The following is a 24,617-nucleotide window of genomic DNA, read 5'->3' as shown; positions in this document are numbered from 1 at the left end:
ATTTTGTTATGTTCATAATTGAATATTTTTATTAAAAAACAAACTTTCTTATTCTGTTTTAGGTATTTGAGCACCACTGTCCCCTCACTTTCACGTCGTCCGCGGTGTTTCAGAAGGAGGCTCGATGAAGGAAGTTGTCATAGCGAGAAAAAGGGTGAAAGAAGAAGGGGAATCGGTCATACCTACCAGTTGACGTTTACCTTGAGCAATTTCTTGCAGGCTTATTACACTTTTTTTCACTGCTGTATTCTTTCCTGCTACGCGATGATCATGGTCCTTCCTCGCTTTAAAGAATCACCTTAGGGTATTTGATGCAAAAAACAAGACGTTGCATAGTCCCGTAAAACTCTAAATTGACGATACAATAAAACTCAAGGTCGGCAACGCGATTAAACGTTCAGGTAATAAATTCAAGGAGCAAGTTTTCCTCTTTGTGCAATCTTTGTGCAATCGTAACGAAGTTACGCAGAGAAGCCTTACAATGCATGCGTAGATAATGACAAATCGGTCTAATTATTGCCAATTATGCGATGTTTTTAGCTGTCTACACATTTACTGTACAAGGACATAAACTTCTAATAGAGTTCATTCATACCAGAGCATCTAGGTCGCGTGAAAAGCAAAGTAAACCATTACCAAGTTGAGACTCGGATAAGTTCTATTAGTCGGATCATATGTCACACAAAATCACCGCGAATCAGCTACTCTTTACCTTAATCGCGGCATCAATTGGAGCAATTACGAGTTTTAATTATTTACAAGGTAAGTATTAGGATATCTCTAATACTAAGTATATTACAATTTCACTCTACAACATTGCTACTAGATGTATTTTATACTATGTTTACTTCATACTGTTAATTTTGTTTTAAAATGCATATTACCAACAGAATGCTTTTACAGGCGATATAATTCTTCGACAGTAGATAACAATAATCTATAATTCATCAAAAATGTATAGACTAATTTACAATTCATTTTTCATGATATGAAATCAAATTGACGATGTAGGATACCATTCCCAGCATTTGTGACGTGTTTTTACCAATAAGAATTTTGAATTTATAATTGATGGACCATGTGCAGAATAATTTATACAACAATGAAAAAAAAGTAGCCACATAATAAAATGCAATTGCGGAACCGAAGATGAGAAGCTTCAAGTATGTTATCACTCCCTACAAAAGCTTATCTAGAGAATTTAAAAAATTTGTATCGATGAATATTGTCATTTGTATTAATGATATTATAAATTACTGTTACCTTCTTTATAACGATTATATTCATGTTACTTAAAACAGCAATTTATTATCAAGCACAAGTGAAACGCCTCACTTTCATTCTAGCCGTCCACTAGCAATCGTAACCACCCACATGACGCCGTTCATTCATCCACAATCATTTCCTCCGCTTTAATGGGACGCACCACCTACGACCGGTTCGATATAAATTACTATTCTTTCTCGTTCGAACGGAACGTACTGGTATTTCCTCTGTCTCTCAGCTTTATTCTCATCCATGTCGTTAGCGGTCGTTCAGAACACGGAGGGGAGAGGAAACGCCGCCAGGTTCGCGAATACCTGCGGATGAAACCGGTCTCTCGAAATCGTCTAAGTTGAGAGGCACAAAAGAACCATGCTGGTCGCGAGAGAAATTCCATTTCCAGCGAAGATAATACGTAGCACTCGCTGTTAGCGGCGATACTTTCAATTTAAGGATTTATCGATCGCCTTACAGCTTAATATAAATGGAAGAAGAAGACTGGAAGGCGAGCAAATTGGAATTTCTGTGGATGGTGGTAAAATGAACTTGTAAAGTATGAAAATTAACCAAGGCAGAACTGAAGTACAAAACACCTATGCTTTTTAGAAGAATGGAAGAGGAAGTATAGAGTTTAAAGAAATTTAATTTTGTGAAAAAAGAAAGAAGTAAAATTCATGAAAAACGTGATTACAGGGCTGAGAAAATGTAGACAGCAAGCTATAAATGATCGCACCCTATCTTATGGACAATGTAAAGCATGAAAGTTTTAAACGATTAAGTTACTCGAGTGATCTCATTAATGATGTCAAGCAAAAATAAAGTTCCGTTTTAATCGATGATTGCTTCAACCCACACCGTGATCTTCACAGAAGAAAAGCGTGAAGAATCTAGCTCTGAAGGTTAAACGTTTTACTTCCTTGAAACTTGACTGTCTGATGATTCGTATAATTTTAATAACTGTTAATTATTTTCTTTCAGCATCTCGTTGCTTTATTTGAATTTTTTATTCTTGATCAGGAGTTTCATGTTTAATCTCAGATATATGTTACATACGCAATGAATCAATAGTGAACACCGGTGAATATTCAGCTGTGATTAGCATACTACTCATTCGCTAACAGGGAATAGCGATTCTTAGTTAAAAATAAAATGTATTTGGGTATCAAATTAAAATTTGCTTACAAATATTCATCAAAATAGTTCTTTAACGTTATTAAAAATATAAAGATATGTATAAACATAAAAACACTATCTCATAATAAATACCATAGTACAATAACAACTACTTTTTATTAATATACATGTGATACTATTTTTTAATATAGTATAATGATACCATTTTATGCTATATTATTTTATGGTACATCGCTATATTTCTAAGCGTACTATTTAAATAAAATTGAAACCTTCAGAAGGAAGTTGAAAATTAAGAAGAAGAAATATTCCTCCAATCATCTATTTATTTTAGTCTGTAGTTTTATGTTACTTGCTGATTAACATTGTAAACTAAAAATGGTAGAAATGTATGTGCATATAATTCACGTTTCAATTTCTGATTCACGCGAATCAATGCACGGACATGTCTCGATTCTAGCGTGACATCAGTACCACAATAAGTCATGATGACCTGGTGTTCAAGAATTCGGAAGAGATAAAAGCAGGGCTCTATAGACAGATGGGGTAGGGACTAAAGCACCCCTCAAACCCTTCGTGCTTTATCTACGAATATCCTAGCACGTTAATGACTCATATATAATCAGTTAAAAAGTCACAAAGAGAAGAAGAAACGTGTATGAAGATGATAAGTAGAAAAATAATCTGTCCAACGTTAAAAATAAACAGTTAAGAATCTACTATTATAACAAACTTAACAGACACTAAACATAAAACAAGAAGCATAAAATCACATGATAAATATATAATTATAATTGTAAAGTAAGTTTGAACGAAGAATCAAGTTTTCCTTAAATGTTAATAGCAAGAACGTTGTTTACGCTTGGCAGAAAATTGATTATTAGACTAGAACAAAGGATGAAAAGCAAATTATTAAATGGAGAAACTGAAAGGTATTCAGATGCAAAGAGGAATCCATTATTATCATACATTATTTTTGTTTTCTAAAAAAAAAAAGAGAGAAAATGAAAGAAATCAGCTTTTACTTTTTGATATTAGAAGATAGAAGTACTAAAGTATTACCTAGAATAGAATTGGATCGAAACACAGCCGAATCAAACCGCACCCATGGGCCGAACAATGAGCAACGCGCTGGAGAAGGGACACATTCCTTTTGTACGCGTACAGACGCATCGTGAATGCTCATCGAACTCGGTTCGTCTTACCTCCAGAAAATACTGGTACGAAGCGCTCGTTGAAGTGTAGACACTAATTTGTGGCGCTAATGAACTCCACGAGAAAAGCGATCGTTTCTTTTTACGATTTCTCTGAGCGAACGATGTATACTTGGATGGTCAAAAATGGGTTCCAATGTGCAGAATGTATTATTGCATATATTCGGAAAATTGCATTTACGTGTAGCTACGAGAAGCCAACGGAATGTGCAATCGGGTCAAGTTGTAACACACCTCAATCACATTTCATACATCAAATAGCAAACTAAATAAAATTAACATATTGAGGTTGACATTGATGTTATGCAAGAATAGCATGTTAAATTGTAGAAATTGAACACCAATGTAAAAAACATTTAAGCATACCTTTATCTCATATGAGTGAAAAGTTATAACCTTTATTAATATTACTTCAACTTTCAAGAGACATCTTAATCTATTACATCTGACTTGCTTATTACATATTAGTTTAAAAAATCTGTAATAATAAGCACAGAAGGAATTTATATAACCATAAATTTAATGTGAATAGATAATATTATATTATAATATCGATATACTATGAAATTTACGTGAACTCACTAAAGAATTATAAAACTTTATGCAAATTTTCGGTCAATTGGACAGTCGTCAATTATTCGTAAAATTGGTATTGATATTATGCAAAATCACTTAAACTAAAGAAGCAAGATCTTAAGGATCTGCAACTTCGTTGGAATGATAAAGATAAAATGCCGTCAAACTTACTTAACCGAACCCACTTGCAACTGAAAGGAGAGGGATAAAGCAGTACGGGATTCAAGGAACTTATTGTTAGTGGAAGTTATCCTCAGGTCATATAATTGCAATACAATAAATTCTTTTTGGCGACTTTAAGATGATTTCAATTAGATTTTACTCAAAATTTCAATTCTGGAATTACGTCAAGCAAATTGAATTTTTTCATTATCTTTTACATACTTATACATATAAGTAGCTACTATAAAAAATACATTTCACGGAAATAGGCAAGCATGTTATATAAACTATATGACTCATGGACTGTGAGAATTGTGGCACAATATTTCTACATGAATTTGTTTACAGGAACTCGGATGTATTTATACAGAATTAAACATGTCTAACTCCAGTATATTACTAAAGAGATATAAATTAGTTAAGTTCAGATAGTTCATTAAGTCGTTTTAAAAATAAAATAAATATTTCTTAATATTTATTTAGATAAAAGAAAATGTCTATGATGTCCTTATAGATAGATGTAAAAAATGATGATGTAAAAATTCTTTTTTATACAATTTCTATGATACAACAGACAACGTGCTACTATAATTTTAATGAATGTAAAAAGTATACTGACGACTAATTGAAAAAATAAACTTTAGGGCAGTAATGTTTCTGCGGACAACTGTCTACCTCTACCGGCAGTTAGGTAAATAAGAATTACGCAAGCTTTATAGATTTTCCAATATAAAATAAATATAATTTTTATGTAAGCAGATGCGTCAATTATAAATTAAATTACTCCTTTTCTATTTTCATGGTGTAATAATGAATTGTTTTTTAAGGATATGTTTTTTTAAATTCTTATAAATTCCCGCCAGACATAATGTGACATAGGTGGCACTAGCGCACTACGTGAAAAGAGTGGTGCGAGAAACATGTGTGGTCGAACAGCTTGGTGAGTAATCTCATCACGTAATTTCAGTAATTAATTCATGACACGCAAGCATCACAATCTGTTAGTGACAAAGGAAACTTACGAATGATTTTACAGTTCTCTGAACCCGGATACTTTGTGCCGTGCGTGCAGCTATAGGGATGCAGCCGGCAAACAACGCACGACAACATGGACCAAAAGTGACGTCAAGTACGTTCCATCTACCAATATTGGACCTAAGGATAGTCTTCCATGTATCGTTGTTGGCTCACACTTTGGTAAACAGGACGAACGAGTCCTTTGTGCTATGATGTGGAGCATGATTCCACCCTGGAACGAGGTCAGTGTTTACAAGCAGGGTTAGGTTGAATGACGTTTCACGGGTGGGGGATACTTCACGTGGTTACCATTTAATTGTCAACAAATACATTGACGCAGAATGTGCCTATTCAGATGTAAACATATGCATCTGAACATTTTACGGATTACAATAAATCATAACATTCTTTTTTATTGCTTTTATTAATCTATAAATAGAACAAAATGTTTTCAATTTTTTAGGGAAATTATAAAAAGCACAATTTGTCGACGCATAACGCACGATTGGAAAATATAAAAAATTCCAAATTATACAATCCACCACTACGTAAGGGATATAGATGTATTGTACTTTGTGAAGGATATTATGAATGGAAAGCTGGAAAAACAAAGAAAGATCCTAAACAACCGTATTATATATATGCTACTCAAGAAAAAGGAGTAAAGGCAGATGATTCTTCAACATGGAATGATGAATGGTCTGAGGAATCTGGTTGGAAAGGATATAAACTTCTACAAATGGCAGGAATTTTTAATACATTTAAAACGACAGAGGTAAATATATCATCTTTATATGTAGAATTCAAGCATGAAATTATAAATCACATTTCAGGGTAAAACAATATATAGTTGTACAATTATTACAACTGAGTCAAACAGTGTTCTTTCTTGGTTGCATAATCGTATACCTGTATTCCTAAACAAAGAGGAAGATATACAGGTAAAGAAATGTAATTATTTATGTATATCTTAAAATAATAATTTTTTTACATATCCTATTGTTTTTCAAAATAATATAATACTTCAATATATTTATATTTTTCTTTTTTTTCTTCTTTTTTTTTAATAGATTTGGTTGAATGGAGAGCTATCAGTAGCTGAAGCTGTTGACAGATTAAACAAATTAACGTTATCAGATGGTGATTTAAGTTGGCATACAGTTTCAACTCTGGTAAACAATGTATTATGCAAAAGTGAAGATTGCAGAAAGGAGAAAAAAGCCATGTATGTATATTATATATGTAAAAAGCAGTATAATTAACTGTTCACTGTTAGAACTATGAACTTTTAATCCTGTGAAGTGGCATGCTAGACTATTGATTTACTAATTCTATTATGTACAGAGCAGAGAAAAAAAACAACCCTACTAGTTTTATGGCTTCTTGGTTGAAGAAGGGGTGTGCAGAGTCAGCTAAGAGAAAATGTACCGAAACTGAAAAAAGTGATAACATACCATCCAAAATTGCAAAGTAATAATTGCAAATGACAAAAAAAAATGTTGTCCAAGCCCATAAATGAAACTTCAGGGAAAACTTTAATTTTGTGAAAATATAAGCTTTAATGTAAATATTGATTGATTTAATGAATTTTTAAGGATATTTATTTAAATTATAAATTTTTTATACTTTTATATTTCATAAAACAGTAGCAATATTTCAATATTTCATGATGGTAATACCATTATATATTTCACATAAATGTTTTAAGAAAAGGAGCATTATATTATTCCATTTTTCTAAATTAATGTTTTTCTATTTAATACTAAATGTAATTACTAAATGTAACATGTACTTATTTATAATCATAACTTAATAGGAAGAAGTTTTACAGTTTTTATACTGTAAACATCACTATTAAAAATAAACTAATATATTTTGGACACGTATCTTTTTTCTCATATTTTGATTACAAACATTTTACACAATCACTGATATTAATATTAAGTAAATTAATTTCTAATATACCTTGTATTCAATTTTTAAAGTTTTAATATAAATTAATAATTTTGTTTACAAGAAAAGAATAATTATAACATTATGTAATTTCCTATAAATAAATTTAATTTAATTTAATTCTCAAACATTTTCAAAATACTTTCACAGATATTGTTTAAAAACTTATTTAAGAAAATGAAATTCTATTTGGCGCTTATTAACACGCATGCGCAGGACAATGCAACATGGCAACGACTATTTCTCCAATCCCATTCGGCAGTAACAAAGAAAAAGGTAGAAAAAGAGGGGGATAGAAACTCCGGTTTCCCGAAGATGTCAGCACGTTGGCTCGTATTTCGCGGTGGTAGCAGTGGCGACGAAGGCGATCGGTGGTGGTTGAGCTTGCGAGTGGTGCAGTGTGTACGATAGAGAGCAAAGGTATACGTACGTGTGGAGAGCTGTGGTTACGCGTTTTCGTCTCTCGTGCGGCGGGGGCTGCCCTTCGCAAGAATCCGCGTCACGCATGGCACCGCTCCGTGCTTGAGACGCCTTTTTCTCGGAGACAGAGAGAGCAAGATCATACGCGGCCGGGGCACAGCCTCTTCGCGTGCTTCCTCTCGTTTTGCCGTTTTCGAGCGCCGAAGAGACAGAGTCGCGAACGAGCCGACAGAATGACCAGCCAGGAGACGCGCGAGCAAGGGATTAGTAATGTAGAAACCGAGTACCTCGAGATCAACTCGAAAGGAGCCTGGGCGATTCTCTATCAGGTAAAGATCGCCCCTTCCACTCTTTTTCCGTTTTTGCGTCTTTCTTTCCGGTTTCCACGAGAAACGGCGGTTCTTGCCTGCGAATGTGTCAGCCTTGCTACTAACCCGTAATCTGAATAGAATCGCGGAATTGCTTTCCGCTGACATGATCGCTGGTTGCGGTTAATGTTCAAATGAAGAAATCTTGTTTATTCTCCTTTGATGATGTTTGTTTGCCAATTGAAGGTGATACCGTGAACACTAGTACGTTATCATCTATCGCGAGATCTCGCGGTACGCTCGTGAATTTTTAACAGTCTTCCGCGCTGCTGAATGGGAAACCTATGCAACAGCGTATATGTCACTCGTCTGTTATCGGACTTTAATTTATTTATCATATGGATCGTTGTTAGTTGCGTTCAACTTCCTCCATGATTTTTGTTAGTGCAACAATGTGCTCAATTAATTTGTGTTCTACAAATTAATTTTCTGCACAACGATGCGATTCGATACGATAACAAGTTCAGTAATTCCATAACGTTTATTCTTTATCTCTTGGTTCTTAACGCTCGCTTTTCTGCGGATATTTCAATACACGGATTGTTTCTCAATTCCCTGGCTTATCATTTTACTTTCTTGGAAAGCGGTTTTCACGGGAAAATTATTAAATGATGCATAGGCTATGCATTGTGATTTATTTGCCAAGGTCAAATGTCTTGTTTAAAATATATTTACCAGGTATATATCTAGTAGTACAATTTGTATTTGTAAGTAGAGGTATGAAATTTGTTTATAAAGTACTACATTGGATAAATGAAAATTACTATTTTTATGTATTTCTTTGTCAGTATAATGTACCTTACTTTTATAGCATATACGTAACGAATGCAGCAATTTTACATATACATGCAATGAATCAAAGAAGCCACAAAACAAAAATTTGAACCGTTATAGAGATGTTTTGCCATATGACCATAGTAGGATTATTCTCAAACGAGGCCCATGTGATTACATCAATGCTAACCTTATACGGGTAGCTATTGTATTAACATATCTAATTCTAAGTAAAGAGAATATGATAACAAGTTCATTTTTATTATAGGTAGATCGTGCCCATAGACAATACATTCTTACACAAGGACCATTAGAAAATACTGCTGGCCACTTTTGGCTAATGGTATGGGAACAAAATTCTAAAGCTGTGTTAATGTTAAATAAAATAATTGAAAAGAGTCACGTTAAGTGTTATCAGTATTGGCCTCTTGGTGATTCAATGATTAGTACTATGAGGTTTCCGAATGTTGGTATAAAAGTAAAATACATCAGTAAAACAGAATCATCAGATTACACAACTAGAATTTTAAAGTAGGGAAATAATATAGAATTAAATTGCAAATATTTGTCATATTTTAATCCATTTAAAAAGATTTTTAAAACTTTGTTTATGTATTTTGGCAGGTTAACTGATTTGGAAACAACAGAAAGTAGAGAAATATTACATTTTCATTATACCACATGGCCAGACTTTGGAGTTCCACAAAGTCCAACAGCTTTTCTACATTTTTTAACAGATGTTAGGCAGTCAGGAGCATTAGATCAAAATGTTGGTCCACCTGTAGTACATTGTTCTGCAGGAATCGGTAGATCAGGAACATTTTGTTTAGTTGATACCTGCCTTGTTTTGGTAAGCATTATATGTAGTAAATAGAAAATTTTTAAATTACAGAAGGGAGACTGTTTTAAATCCTAGATTGTAAATTTATAGTAAATTTTATTTTTTTGTAGATTGAAGAAAATGGGTTAAATTCTGTAAATGTTAGGGATGTGTTAATAGAAATGAGAAGACATAGAATGGGTTTAATTCAAACATCAGATCAATTAAGATTTTCATATGCTGCTATCATTGAAGGAGCAAAACAATTGCCATCCAACAACGTGGTAACTAATACCAATTCACAGTGGTACAGTGTTATTAGTTCTTTTTTTTTTTTTTTTTTTTTTTTTTTTTTTTTTTTTTTTTTGTTTTTGAAATTAACTTCATAAATGAATGTTTTTATTGAATGTTTCATGTACATATTTGTCCTTAGAAAGTCTTGTCTTTGATGTAAATTAACACTAATAATATTGTGCTACTGTGATACATTATAATCCTTGACTTTCACTAACTTTCCTGGTATTTACAGAATATTAACAATGAAGTAGTAACAAATCATTATGATGTGGTAAGTAACATTAGTAATTCTTCAAATGAAGAGGAAGATGAACCACCTCCTTTGCCACCTCCAAGAGGTGAATCCTTAACACGTAGCATGATGGCAGATTTAACTTCAAATCCAATAACAAGAAATGGTAAGCATGTGAATGATTAATAATTATCAAAATTAATAATTTTCAAAAGATAATTTGTTTTTCTCTTAATATTTAATGTCAGATGAATTAGGTGGACCTCCTGATAAACCATTGCCCAGGGAACCATCAATTGTTACAGAAACATCTAGTGCCAGTCCATATACGGGTGCAAATTCTACAGTAATTACAAATAATTTACATGAACAGAATTCTGATGGTGTTGTAGTGCCTAATGATAATACCAGTGACGGTGAAAACTCTTTACAGACAATTAGTCCTCCGTCCAGTCCTGATGTGTAAGTTATTTAAAGAAGAAAATATATGTATATATTCAAGTTACATATATCACGATTTCATATTTAATTAAATTATTAAATTGTATATATGAGAATATATATATGTATCTTTTTAATAATTATCTTATTTAAACAGGAAAAACGAAGTACGTCATCGTTATAAAGAGAAAAAAGAACGTTTGGCAGCACAAGTACGAGAGATGAAACGTCGTCAAAAAGAGACTGAAGAATGGCAGAAGCTCAAGAGGTCATTATTTAAACCTCTTACAATAGGCATAGGCGCTGCAATTGTTGGTGGGGGTATTATAGCAATCTGTGGCTATTTGTACATGCGTGGTTAGGACCAAATTGTTTCTCTGTCACACATGTACGTGGACCATCGAGTTGTCAGTGATACTAGGTGATTCGCACATTCAAGAATAGTTACTTTCACCACGAAATATTTAACAACTCCATTGCACATGCCATTAATTGCCGTTTCGAGAGAGTAATTAATCAGGGAGAAGCATTTAGTGTTACGTAATTTGAAGTAAAAACACACGCAGTCGTCGTGAGGCGTTGTATCAATACGAGACTATTAATTGAGTCGGCAAAATGAGAGACATACGCCAGTTATTAAAGAAACGTTAAAGAGAAGTAACTTATTCTAATGAAGTGCATTTTGTAAAAGACATTGTTGCACGTTGAAGAAACGAGAAAAAAATGAAAAAAGAAGATCAGAAGGTCAATGATAAAAGAGAATGAAAGAAAAAAGGGAGATCTTGGATTTGTATTTTTATATTGTGATTCACACAATGAGTATGTAGTATACTAGAAGGTATTCATTCTGTTGAAAATGCTTTCGTTTGGTTTCCTTAAAAGCCGCACTTTACAAAGTCAGTAGATCTTTTCGTATTCATGTTTTCGATTATAGTAGAATAAGAGGTACATTGAGTTAGATTTTTACTTCGTGACTTTTTTCTGTCTCGAGTAGAAATAGAGATATTTGTTTTATAATGCTAATAATTGAACGTACATTCTATAAATAAGGAGAGGAAAAAAGCACGTATAAAGATCTAAAATAAATAGTCAATGTCTTCTTGTTCGTATATTGTAATGAATGTAGGTTCTTATATACAATAGACATTACACATCAAGTGGGTGCACGACATTTCGATAAGTAAGATCGATTATTTACTTCGAAAGTAATAATCAATATAGAGGCAATTAAAAGTATTAATTTACTACTTTTTTTTTTATTTCTTACAACACTTAAATAAATTTAGATTTCTTTAATTTAATTAATTTTTTGCCACTGATATTTAAATTCTAACATCGAGTTTAAAGGTGAATAAGATAAGTTTTTTGAGTATTTAACTGTTAACCTTTGAATAAATTGGACCTGCCATTAGCAATTGTTCAGGGTACTAAAATCATTTAAAACTAAGAAGTACCCAATCAATTTCTTAGATTTTAATGAATATATTCGTGATAGTCGTAGAAAAATATTAACAAACTCTACAATTATAGCACACTATATAATTTTTCTTTTTTCTTTCTTTTTTTTTCATATAAATAACTTGCCCATTGAAATAGGGTCTACTTTTCCATAAAATGTTTATGACGAGGTGCAGTCACATTAGAAATTAACATAAGCGATATCTGTGACGAACCGTGGCCCATTCTCATATGGCAATGCGATCGTTTATTTAGATTCGCTGATTTCGTTCGAAACTTGTTCCTGGGGCTATGAGTAAAAGGGAAAAGAACGTTCTTTACTTTTCATTTCCTTGAAGTAACACGTCATTGAGATATTTCGTTCAATATGGCAACTGGTGCCTTCGATATTGTGTGTATTTCGTAAATAATTCACGCAATTTCATAAACACCTCGTAATCGTTTGTAATATGAGTCATTTTGTACTTGAAGTAGCTGAGAGAATTTTTTACACGAGAACACACGTCTGTATACGGAAAATTGACAATTAACGAATTTCGTGTGGTATGGAAGAATATTATGATTAATGAATCTTGCTTCGGTGCTCATCACACGCTATTTTGCATATTGCATTTTTTATTTCATGTGATGAAACTATCAACAAAATGGGTGCCAAACAATGAGAAGCCAACAAGAATTTTGTATTTTATGCATAGTACATATAGAAGTAATTAATATTCCTATGAATCAGTTTTCGGTATTAGCCCTGGTGCATATGTCAGTTGAAGTATCGAAACAATATCTGACTACATGAAATTGAATCAAGCACATGATTAATTAGTTCTAAAAATTAGTCAGTGATTCGTAGGAACTTCCTCGCATGTTCGATGATGAAATAAAATTGCTGGAAATGATGATTTAATTGAAAGATAGTTGATGTTGTTCACCAAAAATTGATACTTTCTGTGCACCTAGTCAGTATAATAACAAAACTGACGTCGAAAACTAATTTAATCAGAGAAACATGCTGAAATAACGAACCCTATCATGGTTGCGTTAATGAATTTTATTTTTACATTTTTAACACTTTATCAAAGCGTTTTTCTGCACCAACAGTTTAATTCCTGTCGAGCATCTAAATAGGTATTTTTATAATACTTAAATGAAGCTCGAAGGACTTTAATTTGTGCAAGAAAAAAAAAAAAAGAAATTATAGAGAACAGGGATTAAAAGAAACGCATCTTCTTAGAACACGAATTTTAACCAATTTGCTCAATGATGAACCGTTCAGAACACATTGAGCACTGCGGAAAGACTGAGTACGTCTAATTGCTTCTAGGGGAAAACGAAGTTTAACAAACGAAAGAGAAAAAGGAATACGTAACGCGTTAAAAGAAAATTGTATTCTTAAGCTGAGCTTCTATGTAAGTCGTTACCATTATTCTTTAACTGAAGAAGACTTATAGGATCGTGTTCCAAGACAAAATTGAAAAAAAAAAAAGGGAAAGAAGTTGAAACAAAAAGTAAGGTATTGGTTAGCTGTCTGCGTTTCAACCTTTTTCCAAAAAGAAATCACGCATGGCGTGACATACGTATTTTGTACTTTTATATTACGTTGTTAACTGTAGGATGTTCGGAACACGATCCCCGTGCGAAAAAATGATTTTGGGGAACGTGTCATCTTCACCGTATATGCGTTCGTGTGTTCGTTTACGATGTACCGACCATAATCGCATATAATTCAAAAAGATGTCACCATGTTCCATCTCAAGTAGTGTTAAAACATGTTCGAAGTTGAATACAGTATTCTGTCGACGGTATAGTTCATCTATGTGTGTGTGCACCATTGTATCTTGTTACCTGATTTTCGTTTAGAATATATTCATACGTTTATATTGTCGTTAGGGAGATATATGACCCGGGCGCGTTTTCTTTTCTCTTTTTAACAATTTTTAAGATAGATTTGAATAAATTAGCGTTTAGAGGGTGCGAAAACAGTGTGGAAACAGCTTTCTTAAAGCAAGGAGAACACGTCCATCAGCCTTCATTTAAAACGATTCCATTGGACAAAAGAGATGATAGCGTCCCTAGAAGAATCTACAAATTCGATATTTTTCATATTTTCTTTTTTTTAGAAACAACTATGATCTCCGTGGTAAGGATTCTTTAATTCTTACGATTGAAACTGCTTGAAGCTTCCAGGTGTTGGTTGAATACTTTTGGAGGAACTTCATCGTTAAGATTACTTCCATCGAAGATCTGAAAATAATGATAACACTTTTTCATTCATTTTTATTGCCTTTATTTTAGATAATATTAATTTCTGAATTATAATTAAAATTTAATACATACTAAGAATATTTAACGTTATAACAATTGTAATTGTACAATTTAATCTGATGAATGCATTTTTAGATGTTTAATGAACTTTCTGAAAGGATAAAATTGACACCTGGCAGCATGTAGAAGTGCAACCTACTTGAGGGATGAAATTCATTTGAGATTAATTCAATATCTTTTGTTATTAACGATCGGTCATGATGAAGGTATTCTACGTGTTCACCTAAAATTTCTCGATTTAACACCGCTGTTCATATTGTCGAGATAACAAGGTGAACATTTGGCATTGAATGCTCGTCTAATTTCGTTGATGTTGGTCAAGGGATATTTCCCGAAGAGATCGACAAAGAGCGTGTGAGAGAATGCAAGAGCGCGTGTGTGTGAAACGAGGAACGAAAAAGAAATGTATTCTCGAAAACTAAAATTCACGAATGACACGGTGCTAATTAAAAGTTCCAAAAAAAAGAAAAAAAAGAAAAAAAGAAATAAAAGGAGGAAAAAGAAGAGGAGAAAATACAACACGCTTTGACACGTATGCATGCGTGAACGTCAAGAATGGAAATTAAAGGAGTAAGAGAGTAAAAAAAATGAAATATTACGAGTGACGATCGTAAGATTTCGTACGAACATTTTCCTACATTTCGCCTCTAGAAGAATAATATATAAGAACAGGAAAAAAAGAAAGTCGCAGTATAAGAAATTTTTAGAGGAGTACTTCGTCGACTATAATAAAACATTTTATATAGAAATCGGACGATCAAGCTCGGAAGAAAATTTAAAGGAAAAGGGGTAAAGACAAAGAGGGGAGGCTTTCGTATACAATTTCAGTTTTCCTCTACGCAGTAATTTCTCCATCATGTACAACAGACATAAACGTTATAATGCTACAAGGAACTGCAGAAACATAGATAAGTGCCTAATCGTACGAAAGAACAGGAAGTGAAAAAGGGAGCCATAGTGAAAATACGACCAGTTGTAGCATTTAATAATTACGACACTGTATGCAACCCCTCGCCTTTTGGAAAAGCAATTAGTCATCGAGCAAGTGAATCCTTTACTATCCGACAATATATATATATATATATATTTAGAAATAGATAATCGTTCCAGTAATTATATTGTCATGTGACTGTCAAATGATTGAGCCACGAGATTTGAAGTTTACCTCACTAAGTAAATATGAAGAATTATTTATCTTTCGAGTAGTATTAAACAACATTTTTTCTCTTAATGCAAGTTCTATAATACAATGATGCTTGATGGAAAAAATATAGTGAAATGGAAGCTGGGTATAAAATCATAAATTGGCACAGAAACGATCTTCTATATTTTTCGAATGTCGTGAACTCACATGATGTAACAAATAACAAAAAATACATTTACAGGTATATATTTTAGGAATGTTACTTCATCTGTCACTAAATTCCTTCCAACAAGACTCAGGCGAAGAAGTTCGTGGTTCGATCAGACCATTTGGCAGTCAAATTACCTAAAACTAAGAATCGAGTTGCGCCTTTGAAGAAAAAAGCAAACGAACGAACGAAAAAGCAAAAACCAGTAAAACGAGAAACGAAGATTAAGGGTTAAATAACAATCATAAGTTGTCGTCTCAAAAACAAACGAAATATGAGCAATGTTGGAAGTTACTTCTCCCTGAAGTCAAAGTGCATCCTTGCGACTCGACTTCAACGCAGTTAACTATATTTACGATGTACCGTGGTAGAAGATGTATCCAGATGTGGTATTTTATATGTACAGCTAAATGAAAACACACGGGACAAGTGAAAACGTTATACTTGGTAGAATTAGAGAGAAGAATCATAGACAAAGAGGGTTGAAAGAAGTGAAATGAAAGAGCATACCGCCGATTCAAAAAGAAAGTCAAAAAAATTAAAGTAAACTTTTATGCAATTTTTTCTGATTGGTTCCACGGAAAGGCAATTTTAATGAAATTAAAATGGAAAAACCATTCCAATGTCACTTCGCTTCTTTACATGCCTCAGATAGAGACAATTAGATTTAACGAAAACAATGGATAGCATGAGAAAACGGCTTGCATGCAATAAAATGTTATTTACGCGGCAAGAGAGAGAAAGAGAGCAGGAAAAAGTCGATATGCGCGGCTATATCGATGCCCTCATGACGCATATTCTTTTTTTACTCCCGAATGTAGAAAAAAGAAAAAAAAAAAGCAAGAGCAACTCGTAGACGAGGTTTCCCGATTACATATTTAGATCGATCAATACAGGAAAGGATTTTTTCGTACTTTCCAACTTTTTTTTCATTCCACTACCCCCTTTTTTACTAACGCGACCGGACGACAGGTTCCGCATTTTGAAATTCGCAACTGATCAAATAAATTTCCAATTGCAATAGCGCTTTTAATTTTATATCTTTCCTCTACTTAATCTGATTCACTTAAACACGACATTTTCTTGAAATTGAATTTTTTTTTTTAAATCAGCGAATTTGATATTCAAACCTGCCGATCGGTTCCCCCGTTCCAATATTTCACCTAACAGTTCCACACGCGAAGATCAGTACGAGTGAATTCGAGTTGATCAATCCCCATAACACTAACAGGTCTAACTTGACCTCGCGTTTCTAACAGACCTGTTTATTACTAATCCGTTTTGTCTTGCGCTTGTTTAATTTCTCGTACTTGTCTTCCCAGCAGTCACAAAATACCTTCATCTGGTGATTTCTTTCAGATCTAAAAGCGAAACTACTACCGAAAGCAGCGAAACCGTACACGAGGAGGCCGAGCCTGCAAAATAAAAAAATAAAAAATAAAAAAACGCATAAAAAAAGTAAAAATCTAAGCAAATCGCGCGACAAGATCGCGTTAGCATCTTAAAAATAAAAATATACCTCCTGCCCCAACCCCAGATACGGTTCATCGTTCCTCGAATTGAACTTTTTTAAAAAAAATGAACACACAGACACAAAAATACACACGGATACACCGCAGAGAAAGCGAAGGCTATTCGATACGATGAATGCTTAACTGAGGAAAATAAATCGATTTGTTTAGTACAACAGAAACTACACTTGATTCGACATTTTCAATGCCATACAGTAGGAAATTCTTTTAAGACATATCCTCTTTCCTAATCAATGAATTAGTATTCTCTATTTCCTCGTGAATGATGACAAGAAAAGATATGGTCGGTACGTTAAATCGACTAAAATCCTCCAGGATTCACCTCATTACCAGAATTCTTAACCTTCCTGTATATAACAAGATGGAATCGTAATAGCTTATACTGCTCGTTTGGAGTAATTATTTATTGTATTTTTTATTCAAGAACATAAGAGTCTATTAGTAGAATAAAACGAAAGATTCATAAGTATTTTACTACTCATTGACAATCATTTACATAATTCTGTACTTACTGCATTTCAAATTCCAAGATTAGTTAACATATCATTCCATCTGATGATGTCTGATTGTTCGATTAAATTCATGTGACACGGATCTTTAATCTCTAATGGCAAACAAAACGGTATGTAAAATATAACGAATCATAAAATTCTTATTCAGTTTCAACGAAGAGAAATTAACGTCTTAATAAAAGAACTACTTAGGAGATGCATTTACCATTTATGCGCACCCACTGAAGACATAAGTTCCCATCCAGCAAATGATCCTCTCGAACATGTAAACGAATCAACATCCGTATACTAAACAAAATATCGTTCAAGCTTTCAACAGTTCATTGCGTAATTTCACTGGTGGCGCACAATCAGCTTCCGCGAAAATACGAAGGTGAATCATAGTTCATCATAATCAACCATCGATAATTGAACATCAAACATTTTTCCTACGTAGCAGGTGAAGTCGAACGGCGTATAATTGTCACTGTTTGGCCAGGATTGACGTGAGTATGGGTCTTGGTCAACGTCACGTTGCACCCCCATTTGGTAGACACCTGTTAAAAAAAACATGTACTCGAGGATGCATCGATGTTTCTGGTTTACCAGGTCAGTTATCACTTACATTGAACGTCACTGTACGATTAGCGTGCTTCCCTTTGACGTCATTGTTTCGTATAAATGCTGCAAGGATGCTTTGCTGGGACACAAACCTACCACGGAGCTGTTTCAAGCAGATTTAGTGACTTTTCATAAACCACAAGCTATTTAGTACGAGTTTGAGCGTTGTACCCTTTTTTGTTTTTCTTTGAGAGATAACTTGACGCTTTGCTGATAATTCTTAAAGTAAAGTTATTGAGAGGGTGTTTGAAGCTTGAAGATTAGAACGTCGATTTTGGACTTGAAGGAAGACTTTCTCTGAAGCAATAAGATGGTAAGATCATCACATATAATATTCATATATAATATTTCAATAAAAGGAAGTGTAGTTGAAATAGATTATAAAAGAAAATTTGAGCAATTATATATGAGAAATCACATATTTTAACCGTACAAGTAACGTGTTTTAGAGAGTATACAAAAATTAAGAAAAGAACAGAAAATTTTCCTTTTAAAGGTATTTCAAAATTCTGAAATTGTCACAGAATATTTCCCAAATAATATTCGATTCAAAAACAGTAAAAATAATAAAATCCTACGTTTCTTTCAGAAAGCCATCGTAATCGTCTCCTTCCTGCTTCTCAACTGCTGTGTTGCACTTCCGTTGAATCTGGAAGACAATTCCACTCCACTTGTCAGTATTCCAATTTTACTCCAGGAATCAACCGGTTATGAAAGCAAACGGAATGACTTACCTCTAGTAAGATACGCACTTCTCTTGAGTAAATTGGATGGGTCAGAGGAAAATTTTGATGGCAGCTTGGTCGAGAAACGCAGCGTGAAAGAAAAGGACCAGGAAGATCTCGAAACTGCGGCTGGCACTTATGCTCTTCGACCACTGTTCGTTTATCGACAACAGTTGGCATACAGACAGCGAATCAGGGATGCTGGTCGTCGAGGAAGTCGCTTCTGAGCCACATTAATGGAATTGATTATGTTGTTGACAACCTGACAAGCAAAAGGACATCGATTGGAAACTAGAGAGATGCACACAACTTAAATTTTATGGATGGAAAGCGCCTGTAACGGTTAGACGTTGGATATTTATGAGAATTTATGATTGTAGAGAAAAATCTAAGCTTTTTTGTGAATTGAGAAGAAGGATCTTCTTCTCAAGATCCTTCAGAGGAATCTTCAATCTTCAGAGGAATTTTTATAGAAAAAATCAACAAAATTTTGGAGATGCAGTGGAAAAAGATAAAAAATAACTAAATTTTGAGATTAAAAAGAATCTGATAAGACGTAAAGTTGTCAGAGTGATAAAATAAGAAAAGTTTATGATTCTTGAAGAAGATTCAACTGTTGTTCAATTTTCGAAGATGAACTTCGTCGTATATTCTTTCTACCATGAAGAAACGTAGTAAAATATCTTCGTAAGGTATGAAAATCATCAAAGGAGGAAGTAGATCGGTCTACAAAAAGGCGGCTTTGTGAACTCGTTAATGGAAGAGTATAAATAGTAGAACTGTTAATTCAGTGAGCAAACGGTTCACGTGATAAATGGCAGCATCGGTCTACAAGAAAACAAGAGCATATTTAATAAATTTCTACTCATCTAGTTGATCCGTCTAACTTATGTTCTATAATAGGGTACACGATTTAGAAGTATTATTTTATAAGATAAAACCTTAGTTTGTAATATTATATAAAAAAATTAATTAACATTATAATGTAATACTCTAATTATAAGGAAAAGCTACCCACCAAAGCAAACAGTACAGATATGTATTTAAAGCTACGTTGTTAAGTATACTATCTATAATATTGTTAATTAACTATTTTTATAATATTTTTTGTGTACTCTTACCCAATAAATTTTGTATGATAACTTAATACTTGATAAACTTTCTTGTCTCTTTTATACAGTCTTATATTACAAATAACTATAAATCACAAATATTTTCAATTGTCAAAATATCTCTTGATAAAGATACTATTTTCCAAGAAATATGGGAATCTTTATAAAGTTACTATATCTTTATTAAGTTAGATGAATATTTATTAATTTTCTTCTTTATCAATAATTTGTCTCAATTTTCAGTTTACAAATTTGTATGCTTCTTTGCACCACGTTGCTGAAGATGATCTACTTCCTTTCAAAGAAGTTGATGGTCTTTTTATAGATATTACAGAACTTAAGTCCATTATACGTTTCAACCATTTCACGTTGTTTCATCGTCACTTCTAGTTAAATAAAAATTATGAATCATCTCATTTAAATTAGTTGTAGTTGCAGACGGTATTAAAAATGTTTTTACTTGTGAATTACTGCATTCACGTAGCTGAAGAATTTTTAACAAACAAGTCAGAGCATAGAAATAAATAGAATATTTCATTCTTTTCATCGTCACTGATGAGGAATGTAAAATGTCTATGTTTTTAATATTGCTTGATATTAACTTTTAATTTGATAATAACGACATAAGCTGCTCCAATACCAAATACCAGTAAGAGACTAAAAAGCTAGAAAGTGGTATTCACTCTTTTATAGTCAGCTATATAGAAACTATATAGCTCCTGAAGTGGTCGCTAAACATTTCGTGTTGTTATTAACGATACACTAACTACGAAATTAGTGCTGTAAGTATCCTGATGATCCAAAATAATGTTCACACAGACAATATTCTATTGTAGAAAAGAATAAATACACAAATTCTCAAGTTTTCTGAAAAAGAAAGGAGAAATAACAGTAAACAGTAATATAAGACATAAATAATATTGTATTAGAATTATTATGTAATCACGAATTTTATGTATTGTATAGTAAATAAAGAAGATATTTCATTCGACTAGTATTACGATTTATTTTCTTAATTTATTATAGTTTAGTTCGAATAGAGAAAAATGAAAATAACTTCATTATTCATTTTTGAGTAATGAAAATTAACGTTGAAGATCAAGGAGAAATAGACGTAAAATTGAAGTCGAGGTGACAGGTTCAAGGTGCAACTGGCCAAAGTGATGTACCGCAAGTGATACTCACGTCTGTTAGCAGGACAACGATAATTCTTTTGGTACCTGGTATAAAACGCGAACGAACCGTTATTGCTAGTTAGAGTCAAAAAGACATTGCTCAAGTTTTCGTCAGGAGCAAGAAAATTCTGCGAGCTTGAAAGAAGACCCAAGAAGACTTCACGAGAAGAACAACGAAGCATAAAATGGTACCACAATGGGGTATAACTACTAACATTAAACTTAAAGTACATATATAGATTTAATAAATAGTAAAACACTATGCAACGTTTTTGAATGAAGGTTTCTGAAATATAAAATATTAATTTTTGAACATTGAAATTTAACTCGTAATAAAATAAAGTGCCAAAATAAATAGTGAATACTATGTGTTAAAACTTAAATGACGTGTTTTAAGTATTGTCTGACGAAGTGTTGCAATATTGCGTAATATATGTTAAATTGCGACATGATTGGCTATACTGTGTATTCATGAATTCCACTTTCCAATATTTTTCTGAAAGAATAAATAATTTGGTAGATAATTTAAACATCATAGTACAATTGAAATTTTAATTATTTTAATTAATTTACTGTTAATTTAGTATTTTTATGCTTTTTAGGTAATCACGTTAAAATTTACTTTTTGTTTGGCTTTGATCCTTTATGGAAAAGATTCAATGGGAAAACCTTTAACACCAGAAGATGTGGAGGGCTTGCTTTCACCAATTCCGCGTGATAAGAACGAAACAATAGCTGCAATTGTTCAGGATCCAGTTGTCCAAGATGCTGTACACCACGCAGTCAGCAATGGATCTCTAAATGGATTGGTCGTTAAAAAGAACGTTTACATAATGCCAGCTACCAATCCCAATCTGGTTTGTAAGAAAAGGACATTGTCTCTGAAGTAGAAATTATTATATGAAATATAATTTTGATCATTATAGAATTTAAGTTCTTTTAAACTTTTGTTATAATATTCGTATTATTTAGAATTCTTGTTGTACTGATTTCGTATTATTTTTTATTCAAGATACTTTCCAAACGGGAACATCTTCTTGTTGTTCCCACTGAAAACTTGAAAGACGTACGAAAAAATATTACAGAGACCAAGGAAGCAGAGGCTGAACAATCCTTCTTGCTAGAAAACCAAACATTCTTCAAAGACAACGCAAGTGAATATACGCCAGAGGTAAGTAGATGATAATAATTCAATATAGACATTCCATCTAATCAGATCTTCACTGAGATAGAACACGGTGAAGCGTGTCAAGTTGATCATGATAAAAACACAATCAATTATTTACATAAATCTGTAGTTTCTTATCCATCCTTGTTAAAATAAAAGTGTATTTCAGCGACAAATCAGCTTATTTGTATTCAATTAAAATTCTGGAAATTTACATGTTACGTTTTTCTATGATAAACTTCTTTCTATGATAAAAAAATTAAATAACTTTATATAAACTTGGTCTTCTTGACAGTGAACGTAACGATTCTTTCTCTAAAAAAAAAAAATTAATCCTTAACAAAAATATCGTTGAGATAACTTTGTTAATTAATAATCTATTAATAATTGATATAATCAATTTCTTATGTCCTTTGATTTTTAGGGAAACGAAAGCAGATCAGAAGAAAACCAAAATGAGTCATTCTCGGAACAGAAAATGAACCAATCGATGGCATCGAATGAGAAACGCAGAAGCGAAACTAAATTTTTAGAAGATACTCTTAGTCATGGAGTTGCGTTGTCGGAAGACTCAGCTTCGAAGAAGGTGGCTGTTCCCATTGTCGCGGTCATCAATCCCTCGAACGCTGAAAAGGGCAAAGTATATAGCCCTATCGTAGCCATTCTGCCTAACCAAGTTAAAAATGACGAATTAAATAACCAAGTGCAGTTCTTGAAAGATAATAGCGATAAGATTCAGAAAAAAGCCCAGGATTATATTGATCAGAGTTCGTTGACAATCGACCCAGATTATTGGAAATCTTTTACGCCATCGAAGGTAAATTTTAGGAGAACGTATCTGTGAAACAAAGTTGGAAAAATATTATATCATTACATTATAAATATTATAGTAATTACGAAATAAATAGAAAGGTTTTTCTTGTAATTACATAGGTTCCTTCAATACAAAACGAAGGAGAAAAAATTTAACATAATTTGATCAACGAAAACAAATTTTTTCTCCATTTTCAGATTATAGTTTCATCACCAACAAATGTAAATGCTCCAGTCTCGATGTATTCGGATCAAGAAACTTCAAGCTTGGTCACGAAAGAAATGCTTCTGACGCCAATAATGGTGCCACAGTGGGAAATGTTAGTGCCATCTCTGCAGGATGACCAAATGGATTACTCACGAGAAACAGGTGACATGGATGTAGCTGAAGATATTATATTTAGGCCTTTGTTTAGATATCGGCAGGAAACGCAGCAGCGGTCTAAATATTATGATGAAAACAACCGACGATACAGTTACACACCGTATCGCGGTTATGAAAATTATTATCCGAGACGGTCTTATTTTTACAGACCTCGATACGATGATTATTAAAAATGAAGAAGATTAAGATGAGCAGAGGGAGAAAGAGAAGTACAACTTACGCTTGGATAGATGGAAAAGAAGACATTTTAATGTAATATCCTTATTATGCGATTGCTTATCGCTTTATGAATTTGTATTTGAATAGACAATAAAGTTTTGTTTCGACTTAATTTACTTGTACTATAAAAGAATCGTTTCGTTTGAAGAAAACATATTTTCCATTGAGTGTTTAAAATTGTATGTTTTACCTTTGAAATTTTGTATTGAAAAAATGAAAAACTGAGCGAGTTTTACTGTAAAGAAAAAAATATTTTTTAACAGAATCGTTCATACTATTGAAAAATTAGACAGCATCAATAGCAATGCTGTGAAAGTTACCTGTAAGGCTATAAGGATGACTGGAATGTTATAAACGATGACAAGGTTGTCAAGAATGAAGACCTCAATGACATTGTCGGTATTTCCGAGCGATTTACCATTGTTTACTTTCTTGAACTCACGTCTCAAAGTCTTCCTACTTAGAATATACATTTCTTCATAGAAAGTAAATTAAACGTCGCTATATTCTTGGAAAATCAGTCAGATTTACATTCACGATTAAAAAATTCGCGATAATTCCCAACTTCAAACGTTA

At 32.9% G+C, this 24,617-nt stretch overlaps 4 protein-coding genes and 1 long non-coding RNA gene across 9 annotated transcripts; all 5 read left to right on the top strand.

The window, feature by feature from the left end:
- Positions 1-941: 941 nt before the first annotated feature.
- Positions 942-1,590, top strand: LOC108553855 (uncharacterized). The gene is made up of 3 exons (XR_001890667.1): positions 942-1,163; positions 1,347-1,438; positions 1,529-1,590. It is a non-coding gene; the product is annotated as an uncharacterized LOC108553855 (long non-coding RNA).
- Positions 1,591-5,241: 3,651 nt separating this feature from the next.
- Positions 5,242-6,873, top strand: LOC108553841 (embryonic stem cell-specific 5-hydroxymethylcytosine-binding protein). 2 transcript variants are annotated; one of them, XM_017908885.1, is made up of 6 exons: positions 5,242-5,289; positions 5,386-5,608; positions 5,830-6,141; positions 6,200-6,307; positions 6,437-6,591; positions 6,711-6,873. In XM_017908885.1, the coding sequence occupies exons 1-6, from the start codon at positions 5,270-5,272 to the stop codon at positions 6,838-6,840; spliced, it is 948 nt and encodes a 315-aa protein (XP_017764374.1). In that variant the 5' UTR covers positions 5,242-5,269; the 3' UTR covers positions 6,841-6,873. The 2 variants fall into 2 exon arrangements, with proteins under 2 accessions (XP_017764374.1, XP_017764375.1); XM_017908886.1 differs by having other exon boundaries at positions 6,716-6,814.
- A 789-nt stretch (positions 6,874-7,662) lies between these two features.
- Positions 7,663-17,659, top strand: LOC108553840 (Protein tyrosine phosphatase 61F). 3 transcript variants are annotated; one of them, XR_001890665.1, is made up of 9 exons: positions 7,663-8,068; positions 8,919-9,080; positions 9,150-9,412; positions 9,506-9,731; positions 9,833-9,982; positions 10,231-10,396; positions 10,479-10,692; positions 10,829-11,092; positions 17,160-17,232. XR_001890665.1 is itself a non-coding variant. In XM_017908884.1 (9 exons), the coding sequence occupies exons 1-9, from the start codon at positions 7,973-7,975 to the stop codon at positions 17,224-17,226; spliced, it is 1,458 nt and encodes a 485-aa protein (XP_017764373.1). In that variant the 3' UTR covers positions 17,227-17,659. The 3 variants fall into 3 exon arrangements, 2 of the variants coding, with proteins under 2 accessions (XP_017764373.1, XP_017764372.1); XM_017908884.1 differs by having other exon boundaries at positions 7,973-8,068; positions 9,833-9,985; positions 10,829-10,939; positions 17,160-17,659; XM_017908883.1 differs by having other exon boundaries at positions 7,973-8,068; positions 9,833-9,985; positions 10,829-11,059; positions 17,160-17,227.
- An 854-nt stretch (positions 17,660-18,513) lies between these two features.
- Positions 18,514-19,498, top strand: LOC108553842 (uncharacterized). The gene is made up of 2 exons (XM_017908887.1): positions 18,514-18,757; positions 19,034-19,498. The coding sequence occupies exons 1-2, from the start codon at positions 18,755-18,757 to the stop codon at positions 19,394-19,396; spliced, it is 366 nt and encodes a 121-aa protein (XP_017764376.1). The 5' UTR covers positions 18,514-18,754; the 3' UTR covers positions 19,397-19,498.
- A 2,029-nt stretch (positions 19,499-21,527) lies between these two features.
- LOC108553831 (uncharacterized) lies at positions 21,528-24,070 on the top strand. 2 transcript variants are annotated; one of them, XM_017908873.1, is made up of 6 exons: positions 21,528-21,644; positions 22,059-22,313; positions 22,469-22,627; positions 23,049-23,441; positions 23,636-23,807; positions 23,971-24,070. In XM_017908873.1, exons 1-6 carry the CDS (start codon positions 21,642-21,644, stop codon positions 24,006-24,008), a joined length of 1,020 nt encoding a protein of 339 aa, XP_017764362.1. In that variant the 5' UTR covers positions 21,528-21,641; the 3' UTR covers positions 24,009-24,070. The 2 variants fall into 2 exon arrangements, with proteins under 2 accessions (XP_017764362.1, XP_017764361.1); XM_017908872.1 differs by having other exon boundaries at positions 23,636-24,060.
- The last annotated feature ends 547 nt before the right edge of the window (positions 24,071-24,617 follow it).

The sequence above is a fragment of the Eufriesea mexicana genome, unplaced genomic scaffold (genome assembly GCF_001483705.2).
Source record: "Eufriesea mexicana isolate 0111107269 unplaced genomic scaffold, ASM148370v2 scaffold13818, whole genome shotgun sequence".
NCBI lineage: Eukaryota > Metazoa > Arthropoda > Insecta > Hymenoptera > Apidae > Eufriesea > Eufriesea mexicana.
Note: the sequence above shows the minus strand (reverse complement) of the source record. Positions and strands in the feature narration are given on the sequence as shown.

Excerpts from the sequence above, each read along its gene's own strand:
- LOC108553841 (XM_017908885.1), top strand. The coding sequence starts at position 5,270 with ATGTGTGGTCGAACAGCTTG. Across the intron at positions 6,142-6,199 it reads ATACATTTAAAACGACAGAG|GGTAAAACAATATATAGTTG; the intron begins GTAAATATATCA and ends ATCACATTTCAG. Across the intron at positions 6,308-6,436 it reads ACAAAGAGGAAGATATACAG|ATTTGGTTGAATGGAGAGCT; the intron begins GTAAAGAAATGT and ends TTTTTTTAATAG.
- LOC108553840 (XM_017908883.1), top strand. The coding sequence starts at position 7,973 with ATGACCAGCCAGGAGACGCGCGAGCAAGGGATTAGTAATGTAGAAACC. Across the intron at positions 8,069-8,918 it reads CCTGGGCGATTCTCTATCAG|CATATACGTAACGAATGCAG; the intron begins GTAAAGATCGCC and ends TTACTTTTATAG. Across the intron at positions 9,732-9,832 it reads TTGATACCTGCCTTGTTTTG|ATTGAAGAAAATGGGTTAAA; the intron begins GTAAGCATTATA and ends ATTTTTTTGTAG.
- LOC108553831 (XM_017908872.1), top strand. Across the intron at positions 22,314-22,468 it reads CAGCTACCAATCCCAATCTG|ATACTTTCCAAACGGGAACA; the intron begins GTTTGTAAGAAA and ends TTTTTATTCAAG. Across the intron at positions 23,442-23,635 it reads AATCTTTTACGCCATCGAAG|ATTATAGTTTCATCACCAAC; the intron begins GTAAATTTTAGG and ends CTCCATTTTCAG.